The sequence below is a fragment of the Hydra vulgaris genome, chromosome 08 (assembly GCF_038396675.1).
Source record: "Hydra vulgaris chromosome 08, alternate assembly HydraT2T_AEP".
NCBI classification, from domain to species: Eukaryota; Metazoa; Cnidaria; class Hydrozoa; order Anthoathecata; family Hydridae; genus Hydra; species Hydra vulgaris.
This window is the reverse complement of record NC_088927.1, coordinates 26,661,151-26,675,279: the sequence shown is the minus strand read 5'-3', so window position 1 is coordinate 26,675,279 and position 14,129 is coordinate 26,661,151. Positions and strand designations below refer to the sequence as shown.

Here is a 14,129-nt window from a genome sequence, read left to right as displayed (position 1 = left end):
TATATATTTTTTAGTTTTTCCGGTATGTTCTTAAATATATCTTTTTCTAGCTTTTCCAGAAAAGTAGACATTCTGTGTAATAACATAAAAAGTTACCAGATTTTAAAATACTTGTGTGTTTTAAAATTGATATTTTTAAAGTTGATTGATCAAAATTACAAATTGCTTAAATATTTATGGTACCCTTAATAATATTTAATACTTAACAAAACCCTTAACAAAATTTAATAATACAATAATCTTCAAAGCATTCTGCTTTATCACCTTGTTTGAGTCTGCTTATCAACCTCATTCTATTTTATATCATTCTTTAACATCATTTAGTATCAAAATTCAATATTTTATCTAACTTAAAAGTTGAACAACATCTCTAAAACAAATCTGATATTGCAATGCTTCACAAAAAATCTTGAAGGTTGTTAAAAGCTGTTTTATAAAGACAATTTGATGAAAAATAAAATAATTGAAAAGATATGACACTATGTGGTTAAAAACCGTAACCTAAAAGTTTTAGTGCAGCATTCAAAAAAAAAAATTCATAACTAAGACATCAAGTGGTGTAAAGAATGTTACGTTGTTTTAAAATAAGGTTAGCAAAAAATAACTTTATTTAGTTCCATTTTGAAGTTTCTAGTTGCAAGTTTTTAAGTTTTTAATTTTGTTTGTCAAAAAAATACAAAATAGATTTTAAAATGTTTTTCAAAAGATATTCAGTTGTATTAAACTTTATTTTGAAATTATAAGTACATTTATAAAATGAATTTTTAAAATTTTTAAAAATAATTTATTACTCAATGATTGTATCTTCATATAATGTAAAGTATGGAAAAAAAATTATAATAAAAGTTTTTAAATCGAAATCTTTCTAATCCATATTTTTTCTATGTAGTAACATGGCCTACTTAAATTACATGGCCTACTTAAATTACACTGCCTGGTTTGCTACATTTTCTGTAAAAAATTATGAGGCTAGTTTTTTTACGGGTTAAATATGACAGTTCTTTGTTATTATTCTTGTTAGCACTATAAATGTTTTATTCTTATTTTATTAAAATGGTTAAATTATAGTTAGACTTTCTTTGAGTATATTGCATTATTTTGTGCTAGATTTTTTCCTAATTGATTTTCTACTTCAGTTTGTTCCAATAACATAGAATACTGAAAATATCAACATGATAAATATCAACATGCTACTTAACATATCCTTTACACGCTATTAGGATTACCTAAAACTCTCCATTGAATAAAATCAAAAGTTTGTAATTTACTATAAATTAAATTAAAAAGAATAAAGAAATACCTTTTTTACTAGGTGTATTTATTAGGTCTTAATCTGCAAAACTTTTAATTGAAAAAGAATAACTGGAATGTTTAATTAGAATAGGAGAAATAACATCTAGAATACTAAAAGAATGAAAAATAAAGTCAGACAAAAGTTAACTTGGATATATAATTTCTCCTATGTATAATATTTTCAGGTAGTTATTAATAGTAATGGTCACAAGTTCAACATTTTTGGTCACAAGTTCAACATCCAAATCTTTTTTTTTAATTTTTTAGCAAATTTTTAATTTTTACCACTGCCAAACCATTCAGGTAAAGTAATATGATAGCCTTTATAAAACAATGAAAAATTAGGAATTTTATTTACAGCTATTGAATCAAAAACAGATTGTATGCCTGATATTTCTTGATCTACTGTATTTAAATGCCATAAATTGCAGCATGAAAGAGTTTTTATATTGCAAAACAAATATTCTAATTTGCTGCAAATCATGCTATCTAAATATTCCTACTAAAGAGCTTTTTTTTTTAATTCCTACTGATTGCTATTACAACAAACAAAAAATTACCTTTGAATTTATTTCCAATGGAGAATTGTTGGCAGTTTTAGCAACTTGTGAGATTGTTTTTAGTAGCATGCTGATATATTTTGATATAGCTATCTGAAAGCCTACTTCAGTATTCTGTGTTATTAGAATTAATTGAAGCAGGCAATCAGCAAAGCATTATGTAAATACACAAAGAAAAGAAAATTATTATTTAACAACTTTAGTAAAAAAGAAATAAAACATCTATAGTACTAAAACGACTTATTACCATAACAAAAACTATACATAAGCCTAAAAAAAACAGGCCTATTAATTTTTTACCGAAAATGCAGCAAATCAGGCTGTGTAATTTAAATAGGCAATGTTAGTGATAATTGATTGTAAATTCAGTAAACATATTTATTAACTAATTAAATATATATTTACTAAGTCATTTAGCATTAATGTAGCATAAGCAGTTAAGTATTTTTATTTATAATTTATATTTCTTTGAATTTTAATTTTGGTGCTGAAATTCTAAGCACTTTGAAATAACTGTTTTAAATAAAAATCATCACAGATTTTGTTGAAGTGACTCATGAAGTGCTATTGAAAAAAGATAATCTAATTGCGACGTTGCCACTCCTCGAAAAAGCATATTTATTGTCATTTAAAATAAAACCCACTTGGTATTCACCAGAATACAAAAACATTATTCATTTGACTACTGGAGGAGACACGGGTGAATTTGGATATAGAACTCCTAGTGTACACCTTTCTTATGACACCAGAAAACTTTCTGTTTGGTCTGCAATCAATGGAAATCCTAATAGAGAATTTATCACACCTGAAGCACTACCCTTGAATCAATGGTCCAGCATTAGAGTATCTCAAGTTCGAGTTAACAGTATATACTTCTTTAGAGTTTATGTAGGTGGGAAGTTAAAGATTGACATCCAAAACACAAATCCACGTTCATTTAAAAATGTTAAAGTGTATAGTGCAGATCCTTGGTATGAAGCGCAACCTGGTAGTATTAAAGAGCTGAGAATATTCAGTGGAAATAATGGTATGTTTTTATGACTTTTATTTGACTGGTAATATAAAATAATAATACTATTGTATTTAGTGGCTTGTAACAACAAGTTGGTATTTATACGAAAATAAACATTTGTTTAAATTTCTATATTTACAAAAAGAAAAATTTTTATTACAATTTTTTTTCAATTTTTTTTTCTTTTTTATAATTTTTTTTAATAGTTCAAGTCTCTTTTTTAATTTTTTTTTTATTTTTTAATCTAAAATAGAGCAAATAATAGAAGACAAAGAAACACCCTTGACTCGAGGAAGCCTGGTTGCAGTTATTCCAAGATTAGAAAAGTCCTATAGAATACTTTTTGATGTGAAACCAAATTCATTTTCACGAGGTTGGCGCAATGTTATTCATTTCACATGTGGATCTGATTCAAGCAATTATGGTGCTAGAGTTCCAGGAGTGTGGTTTCATGAAAATGGTGATGGTAGTCTTTATATTGCTTCTCATATTAATGGTAACCTTGATAGTGGATTCACAACGATGCCTGTTCCACTTAATGAATGGTCACACATTGAAATCAGCCAACAGTTGGAAAGAGGTAAATTTGTTTATAAAATAAAATTGAATGGAGATTTGGTTTTTGTAGAAGAAAATACACAACCCAAAACCTTTGATAATGTTCAAGTTTATGTGTCGGATCCATGGTACATAGTTCAAAATGGCTCAATAAAAGATCTTAGTATTATTAATGGATTAATAGGTGAGTTGTTGTTCATATTTTGACAAACAATCCAATTTTTTTTTAAATAAGTTTAAGGTAGTTTATAAAAAAGGCAGGTCTAACAAGGTTTTCTTAAGTTTTCTAGTTACACGTACAGTATTCAAGTTATTTTCATTATTGCTGTTTGCAAAACAATAATACTGTTTTTACTCCACTTTTGTTTTCAAACAAACTTGTTACTATTTATTTATTTAAAACACATTGTTTACCAACATAAACGGTTTTATCATGTTTTGTTTGTTTTTGAAACCAATATTAATTATAATCTTTTTGTTTGAGTTAAGAAGTTCCTCAAGTTACTTATGATAACCTTTCAAGTGACATTCTAAAATATAAGCTAAGGATCCATGATGATATGAAAGTAATGGCACCTAAAACTGTGTCAAAAAGCCTTGAAGTTAAATGAATAATCATAAAGACACATAATGACATTTCTGCAAGTGAACCTAAAAAAACTTAAATACTATTAAAAATTTTGCCAGATAATCAGTTTTAATCTATAAACTCATAAAAGTTCATTTCTATTGTTAGGCTTTTATTTACAGCTTATACAGTTGTTTTTAACTGAATCTAGGGTCCTACAGAGTTCATAATTGGCCCACTTTAACACAGGCACAATAGTATAGACCTGCTACTTTTCATTTTATTTAACACCAATTTAATATATATACTTTTTTATGTTTCAAAGCTATATATAATATAAAACAAAAATACTTGTGTCATATATAAACCAATTAGCAAATACAAATTAACATCTTCTGGGAGTTTTTTTCCAATGATGCCCTTTCTCTTTTAGACAAGGTGCAAAAACGCATTGTAAACACAGTAGGACCTGCTCTTGCTGCCAACCTGCAACCATTATCACATTGTCATAATGTTGCTTCTCTTTCTCTTTTCTTCAAATGCTATAACGGGCATTGCTCTAAAGTGCTAGTGTCTCTTGTTCCATCTACTAAAATTTATTCTCGTGTTATTCATCATTCAAATAATCTTTCTGGGAATTTTTCTTAGTGCTCCAAAAAAAAAACTCATTCATCTAGTTTTTTTCCTCAAGCTTCATTCCTTTGGAATTCGCTTCCTTCATCTCGCTTTCCTGAGTCATAATTTGCGAACTTTTAAGTCGTCTGTCAATTTTTATCTTGCTCTATAAACTTCATCTTTTCTGTTTCAGTAACTTCAAACTCTAAAAGTGTTTTTTTTTGCAGTCTTGTTGAAAGCAAAGATGTTGAAAAAAAAAATAATGTGATAGTCACACTTTTTTTAGGCGACCATGTAGATGTTTATGTTTATTGTATTTATATTAATTAATTAGTATAAGTGTTATAGCCACACTTGGTCCTTATGTAGGTACCACCTGAGATGTTAAATCCTTAGTTACACACTTAATGCCATCTCTAAACTCATGTGTGGCTATCAGTTGTTGACACTTAAAGCCTACATTAATATTTCTTGTTGGTCAGTTAAATGGTATCAGTTTAATTGTTTTTATAGTTTTGGTCATTTTTTTATACATAGTTTTATATAAAGATAGCTTTCAAAGTTGACAAGTTTTGTTAAAGACTACCTGTTAACTTCAAAACAAAATATTTGTGTAATCTTAAGTTTTTGTATAATTATTAAAGCAGCTCTATTTATTTATTATTCAAGTTTTTTTCAATATATTTGAAAAGACCCAGTAATATATTAAACACTCTATTACAGTTTTTGAAGTTAAAACTTTTTTTTATATAAACTAATGTTTTTTTAAAATATCATTATCACTTTATCTACATCTTAAACATTTGAAATATTCTTTTTGTATAGTGATTAGCATGCAAAATGTTTTTTTTATTTAGATGATCAAACGCCAAGTATTGTGCTAATTTTGAAAGGTTGGTTTGAATACATGATTTTTATTTTTATTTTATTTATTTTCTTATTAAAATCATATAGTAAACTAAAGTATAATCAGATGTATAAAGTAACTTGGGGTATTATTAAATAAAAAAATGGTGTTGCATTTTTATTAGTTGTGCATTTTGTGATTGCTAAATAAAAAAATTGTATATAGGTAGAGAATTATCTCCTCTATCTAAATGTTTAATTATATTGGTGAAAGTTTGACTTACAGAGATTTTCGGCAAGTGTATTTTTTTAAATTAAATAACAAAACTTAGTGAGAATTATTTTTTTTAATAATATTCACCTTTTAGTGTTCATCTGTACTCACCTTTTAGTACTCACCCCTCAGTACTTTTAGTACTCACCTTTTTAGTACTCACTTTTTTAGTACTCACCTCACTTTTTAGTACTCACCTTTTAGTACTCACTCTAGATAATATGTCTACATCGCACATATTAGTCACAGTGTTACTTTTTCAATTATATATAATTAACTTTTAAATTTTGGAGAAACATGTGGCACAAATTTGTTACAGTGCTGCAGGTTAATATTAACATCAGGTTGATATGTTTACCTTTTTTTCTTTAATTTGAAGTCATAGATGAATTTTTTTATTTGAATTTTGACACAAGTTACTTGCACAATATCTATAGTTTAAGAGAAGAAAATTACCCATACAGCAATTTGTCGACTCTGCTGGAAAAACTTAAAGAACTAGAAAGGACTGTTTTAAATGATGCTCACTTGATATACTTTCCAGGTTTTCCAGCATGCTTTTTAAAAAAAGCATTTTCCAGTTTTTCCAGAGAAATAGATACCCTGTATAATAACATGAAAAGTTACCAGATTTCAAAATACTTGTGTGTTTTACAATTGATATTATTAAATTTGATTGATCAAAATTACAAATCGTTTAAACATTTTAGGTATAATCTTAGCCTACTTAATAATCCTCAAAATGAGGATTATTAAGTAGGTTTGCAAAAAAAATCATTTCATTTAGAACCCATCTGAGATTTCTTGATGCAATTTTTTAATTTTTTAATTTTGTTTGTCAAAAAAATATCAAATAGTTTTTAGAAGTTATTTTGAAAAGATACGCCAATGAATAACACTTATTTTTGAAATTTTAGTTATTTTTATAAAATGAATTTTTAAAATTTTTAAAAATATTTTTTTTTAATGATTATAACTTTATATAATGTAAAGTATGAAAAAAATATATATAAAAATGTTTTTAAATTAAAATCTTTCTAATCGCAGTTAATTCTATGTAGTAATTAATTGTAAATTCGGTAAACATATTTATTAACTAATCAAATATATATGTACCAAGTCATTTAGCATTAATTTAGCACATGCAGTTATGAATTTTTATTTATAATTTTAATTTATTTAAATTTTAATTTTGGTGCTGAATTCTAAACACTTTAAAAAATAATGTTTTAAAAAAGATTATTTTATATTTTTTTTAATTTAAAATAGAGCAAATAATAGAAGACAAAGAAATACCCTTGTCTCGAGGAAACCTGGTTGCAGTTATTCCAAGATTAGAAAAGTCTTATAGAATATTTTTTGATGTGAAACCAAATTCATTTTCACAAGGTTGGCGCAATGTTATTCATTTTACAGTTGGTTCTGATTCAAGCAATTATGGTGATAGAGTTCCAGGAGTGTGGTTTCATGAAAGTGGTGATGGTAGCCTTTATATTGCTTTTCATATTAATGGTAACCTTGATAGTGGATTCACAACGATGCCTGTTCCACTTAATGAGTGGTCACTATTTGAAATAAGCCAACAGTTAGAGGGAGATAAATTTGCATTTAGAATAAAAATGAATGGAGATTTAGTTTTTGTAGAAGAAAATACACAACCCAAAACCTTTGATAATGTTCAAGTTTATGTGTCGGATCCATGGTACATAGTTCAAAATGGCTCAATAAAAGATCTTAAAATTAATAATGGATTAATAGGTGAGTTGTTATTCAATTTTTGACAAACAATCAAATGTTTTTTTAAAACAAACTCATGGTAATTTATAAAAGTCACAGGTATGACAAGGTTTTCTTTAGTTGTTTAGTTAAACTTACAATATTTAAGTTATTTTTATTATTGTTACTTTGCAAAACAATAATACTATTCAACAAGTAACAACTTAGTAACAACTTTTCAAACAAAGTTGTTACTATTTAGTTATTAAAAGCACATTGGTTACCAATATAAAAATTTTATCATATTTTGTTCATTTTTGAAACCAATATTAGTATTATTTAAACCAATATTATTGAAATCTTATCGTTTGAATTAAAAGATTCTTCAAGTTACATATGATAACCTTTTAAGTGACATTCTAAAATATAAGCTAAGGATCTGTGATGATCTAAAAGTGAAGACACCTAAAACTGTGTCAAAAAAGCCTTGAGGTTAAATGAATAATCACAAAGAAACAAAATGACGTTTCTGCAACTGAACCTAAAAAAACTTAAATACTATTAAATATTGTGTCAAAAAATGGGTTCTTATCAATAAACTTACAAAAATTCATTTCTATTGTTAGGTTTTCATTTACAGCTTATTCATAGAATCTAGGATCCTACAGAGTTCATAATCAGCCAACTCTACCTGCTGCTTTTCATCTTATTTAACAACAATTCAAAGTATTTTTCTATATTTCAAAGCTATATATAATTAAAAAAAAAATACTTGTGCCATGTATTAATCAATTAGCTAACATAATTTTTTACCTCTTTGGGTGTTCCAACTCTAGGTAACCGAATTAGGTTTGCAGTCTTGTTTAAAATCTTTTTTTTAAAAGGAATCTTTGCAGGACCTAAAGATCTTGTTCCTAGACTTCTGTGCTTTATCTTGAAACATCTTAGTTGAGCAATATTTGGTTTGGTGTGCATCATCCAGTACATCGTGCATACACTCGGGTGTGTAATAACACCTTTAACATTTGGGAAAGAGCTTGGGAGTGTTCAACTATATAAAATATTTTGAATAGATTAGGGCTGTTCTCTTTTTTAGAGAACACAGGATACAATAGTTAAGCTTTCGATAACAGTTTTTTTTTCAAGCATAGTGCATTGTAAGCAATTGCATAATCCTGAAAAGGTTTAAGTGAAGGAGTTGCATAAAAACAGAAAGTAATGCAACAAAACTTTTGTGAAAGTAACTGTGTTGAACTGTGTGAGTTCAAAAATAATAATTTCAATCCTTATGTTAATAAGTGTCAATAAGATGAATTAATGATTATGTCATAAAAAGGAGTTCTAGTACACAATCTTTTACCTACTATTTTTATAATTACTTTGACTTTTTAATTCCTAATAATCAAGTAAAGAGATGAAAGCAAGTTTACTACAGGGTTTATATAACAAATTTTTTTTTGTGTCGGGCACATTTTCATTATTTTGCAAATTCAACTTGAAACACAGTACATGTCTTTAAAACAGAAACTAACTGTACTTAAAAGCGCACATCTTGTGCCTATGTATACACATGTAGTTTGTTAGCACTTTATTTAAGGCACATCTTAGATATTTTTCATTTTGCATTTTTATCTTACATGCCCTATTTTAGATACCAAACCCTGAATTGTGACTGTAGTTTTCAGCATACTCCTTACACTCCTCTAACAAAATTAATTTTTAGACTTCAGGTTCAGATAAAGGCGAGAGCGAATGTTTTATAAATGGTATTAGTAATTAAGAAGAGGTTCTGGTACAAAAATTGCTTGAAAAACTGTATTTTTAATACAATGTGGTTACTTTGGGTAAAAATATAATGTGGAATTAATAGCAAATATAAGATAGCTTCAGGTGCAGTATTTACTGGTTATTTGAACTCTCTGTCTTAAAATCAGATCTAAATAAAAAAAAATTTAAATTCTATTAAAAAAGCAAGAGTTTTTAAATTTCTTTTGTTTTTAAATGTTTTTTTGAGTTTTTGTTCTTTATAATTTTTTTTTTTTTTTCATTTTTCTATAACTTGATTTGATTTTTGAAAATAGAAATGCCAATGGACAAATGTTGTTGTTTTTTTTACAAAATATTTTTTTTTTCATTGTTTACAGTTAACAGTGTATTTTTTTATATTTTATTTTGAATAATATGTTTTTTTGCTGTTCTGACTTAATATTTCTGATTAAAGATTAAATTTTATATATTTATATATATATGAATATTAATTTATTTTTGGAAACCATTTTAAATTATACAACTGATTTTCTGACAAGATAATTTTATCGCCAGATGGCATAGTCACACTTGTTTTATGCAACAACAAAGATGGTTATTGTATTTATATTACTTAACTGGTATAATTGTTATAGCCACATTTGGTACTTATGTACCACCTAAAGTATTAAATACTTAGTCATACACTTTATGTCATCTCAAAACTCAAGTGTGGCTATCATTTATTGACACATGTAGCCTTCATTAATTTTTCTTGTTGGTCAGTCAATTAATGCCAGTTTTATTGCTTTTATGGTCTTGGTTGTTTTTTTTTATACATAGTTTTATATAAAGATAGCTTTTAATGTTGACAAATTTTGTTGACTACCTGTTAAATTCAAAGCAAAATATTTGTTTAATCTAATTATAAAATCAACTCATCAATATATTTGAAAAAAATTCGATAATATATTAAACACTCTATTACAGTTTTTGAATTAAAAACTTTTTTCATATAAAACAACATTTTTTTAATATCATTATTATTTTATCTACATTTAAAAAATTTTTGTTGAGTCATTAGCATGCAAAATGTTTTTTAATTTAGATGATCAAACGCCAAGTGTTGTGCTAATTTTAAAAGGTTGGTTTGAATGCATGTTTATTATTTTAGTTTTTTTTTTTTTTTAATTGAAATCATGTAGGAAACTGGGGTATAATTGAATGCATACAGTAAATTAGGGTATTATCAAATTCAAAAAATAGTCGATGGTTTAGCGATTTTGTTAGATATTGAAAAAAAAAGTGTTATCAGGTAAAGAATTTCTACTTTATCTAAAAGTTTAGTTATTACAACTAAATTACATAACTTTAGTTGTTTTTTTTAATTATATGTAGTCACATTTAAGTGTAATATAACATGTGCCGTGGCTCATTTTAGTGTTAGATAGCATGTCTTCATAGCACATGTGTCACTGTGTTACTCACATTTTTAATTATATATAATTCTCTTTTAAATGTTGGAGAGACATATTGCACACGTTTGTTACAGTGTTGCAAATTAACATTAACATCAGGTTGATATGTTTACTCTTTTGTCTTTAATTTATAGTTATAGATAAATTTTTTTATTTTAATTTTTACACAAGTTAGTTGCAAAATTTAATCATTCTACAAAAAGTCTGTAGTTTAATATAAGAAATTTCATTCTACTGCCAAAAGTTTTAAAACTCTAATAACCCAAACAACAGCCGGATTTCAAAATACTTGTGTGTTTTATAATTAATATTATTAATATATAAAGTTGATTGATCAAAATTACAAATTGCTTAAACATTTATCATGGTATCATTTTAGTTCAATATTCCACAAAATATTCTGCAAAATTTTTTTGAGTCAGCTTATCAACCTCATTTTATTTTATATCATTCTCTAACACCATTTAGTATCAAAATTCAATATTTTATCTAACTTAAAACAATATCTCTAAATATGAAAGTTATATGCTACTTTTCAATTACATTAGCTGTTGTTAAAGAACAAATGCATGATGATAAATTGTTTTCCAAGTGTAATACAAAAAGTATAACTCTAAACGTTTTAATGCAGCATTCAAAACCATTAATTCATGACAAAGACATCAATAGTTGTAAAGAATGTTACAGAGTTTTAAAATATGGTTTGCAAAATAAAATCATTTCATTTAGTACCAACCTGAAATTTCTAGTTGCAAGTTTTCAATTTTTTAGTTTTTTCAATAAAATACAAAATAGATTTTAGAAGTTATTTTGAAAAGATACGCCAATGAATAACACTTATTTTTGAAATTTTAGTTATTTTTATAAAATGAATTTTTAAAATTTTTAAAAATATTTTTTCTTAATGATTATATAATGTAAAGTATGAAAAAAATATATATAAAATTATTTTTAAATTAAAATCTTTCTAATCGCAGTTTTTTTTATGTAGTAATTGATTGTAAATTCAGTAAACATATTTATTAACTAATCAAATATATATGTACCAAGTCATTTAGCATTAATTTAGCACATGCAGTTATGAATTTTTATTTATAATTTTATTTTATTTAAATTTTAATTTTGGTGCTGAAATTCTAAACACTTTAAAAAATAATATTTTAAAAAAGATAATTTTTTAATATATTTTTATTTAATTTAAAATAGAGCAAATAATAGAAGACAAAGAAATACCCTTGTCTCGAGGAAACCTGGTTGCAGTTATTCCAAGATTAGAAAAGTCTTATAGAATATTTTTTGATGTGAAACCAAATTCATTTTCACAAGGTTGGCGCAATGTTATTCATTTTACAGTTGGTTCTGATTCAAGCAATTATGGTGATAGAGTTCCAGGAGTGTGGTTTCATGAAAGTGGTGATGGTAGCCTTTATATTGCTTTTCATATTAATGGTAACCTTGATAGTGGATTCACAACGATGCCTGTTCCACTTAATGAGTGGTCACACATTGAAATCAGCCAACAGTTGGAAAGAGATAAATTTGTGTACAAAATAAAATTGAATGGAGATTTAGTTTTTGTAGAAGAAAATACACAACCCAAAACCTTTGATAATGTTCAAGTTTATGTGTCGGATCCATGGTACATAGTTCAAAATGGCTCAATAAAAGATCTTAAAATTAATAATGGATTAATAGGTGAGTTGCTGTTCAATTTTTGACAAACAATCAAATATATTTTTAAAACAAACTTATGGTAGTTTATAAAAGTCACAAGTCTGACAAGGTTTTCTTTAGTTGTTTAGTTAAACTTACAATATTTAAGTTATTTTTATTATTGTTACTTAGCAAAACAGTAAATCTGTCTACTTTTTCTTTGAAATAAAGTTGTTACTATTTAGTTATTAAAAGCACATTGATTACCAATGTAAATGGTTTTATAGTTAACATATTTTTGGCTCTCATTACATGATGGCCATTATATTATTATAACATACTTTAAATTAGTCAGAACTGTTCTCTTTGTTTGAGAACACAGGATACAGATATATAAGAAACTTTCCATTGCAGTTTTTTTTCAAGCAAAGTGAGTTTGTAGCAATTGTGTAGTCCTGAAAAAGTTCCAGTGATGGAGTTGAATAAAAACAGAAAATACTGCAACAAAACGTTTGTGAAAGTAACTGCGGTTGAGCTCAAAATTAATAATTTCTAACCTAATGTTAATAAATGTCAAAGATTAATTAATAAATATATGTCAAGAAAAGGACATGGTTTCTAGTACTCAATCTTCTATCTAGATTTTTTATAAAAACTTTGACTTGTAAATTTATCATAACCAAGTTAATAAATCATAGCAAGTTGCGTACAGCTAGGAAGTTATGTTATATAATATATGAGATGATTTTTTTGTGTAAAGCACGTTTTCATCATTTTGCAAATTCAAGATTAAACGTATTAAATGTCTTTAAAGCAGAAAATAGTTGTGCTTAAAAACACATATCTTGTTTTTTTGTATGCACATGCAGTTTGTTAGCACTTTATTGTGAGCACAACTTACATCTCTTTTTTTTTCTTATTTTCCCTCTTCATATTACTTTCCCTGTTTTAGGCACCAAACCCTAAACCATGACAGAAATTTACAGCATGTCATTTAGAATTCTCTGATAAAGTCAATTAAGTAAACCTGTAGTTCAGATCAATTTAGAGACCAAAGCCAATGTTTTATAAATAGTAATTAAGATCTAATTCTGGTATGATTCTGGCTTAGAAAACTGTCTCTTGAATGTAAAATGGGTACTTTAAAATAAGTATTATATTCGCACACATATTAAGGATAATTTGTAATTATTTTCAGGATGGTTGAACTTCAATACAGATAAAACGCTAATGAACTTCAATACAGATAAAACTCAATTTTTTTTCAGCCAATCGTTATTGCAATAAGTTAGATCTTCCTATATTTATGAACAGTGATGTACTCAATGAGTCATCTACTCTTCATCTTCTAGGATTAACTCTTACTTCCAATCTTTTTTGAAAACCATATATCAAATCAGTTGCAAAACTAGCATCTGCTAAGGTTGCATCTCTTTATCGAGCTCGACACTTTCTTACTTTTGATTCTATTCTCTATCTCTATAAATCTCAAATCCGGCCTTGTATGGAATACTGTTGCCATATCTGGGGTGGATCTTTTAATGATGCCCTTTCTTTTTTTGACAAGGTGCAAAAATGCTTTGTAAACATAGTTGGACCTGCTCTTGCAGCCAACCTCCAACCATTATCACATCGTCGTAATGTTGCTTCTCTTTCTCTTTTCTACAAATACTATAATGGGCACTGCTCTAAAGAGCTAGCGTCTCTTGTGCCATCTACTAAAATTTATTTTCATGTTACTGGTCATTCAATAAGTCTCGTCCTTTTTCTGTGACTGTGCCTAAGTGCTCCAAAAATGCTTATTTGTCTA

At 26.6% G+C, this 14,129-nt stretch overlaps 1 protein-coding gene across 1 annotated transcript in view; it reads left to right on the top strand.

The window, feature by feature from the left end:
* The window catches only part of LOC136083183 (uncharacterized), a 53,396-nt gene that overhangs the window by 18,912 nt on the left and 20,355 nt on the right, over window positions 1-14,129 (top strand). The window contains exons 10-15 of the mRNA XM_065802587.1: window positions 2,392-2,880; window positions 3,119-3,607; window positions 5,464-5,499; window positions 6,996-7,484; window positions 10,297-10,332; window positions 11,873-12,361. Of these exons, the coding sequence (XP_065658659.1) occupies window positions 2,392-2,880; window positions 3,119-3,607; window positions 5,464-5,499; window positions 6,996-7,484; window positions 10,297-10,332; window positions 11,873-12,361 (2,028 nt within the window). The remainder of the gene's footprint in view (window positions 1-2,391; window positions 2,881-3,118; window positions 3,608-5,463; window positions 5,500-6,995; window positions 7,485-10,296; window positions 10,333-11,872; window positions 12,362-14,129) is intronic.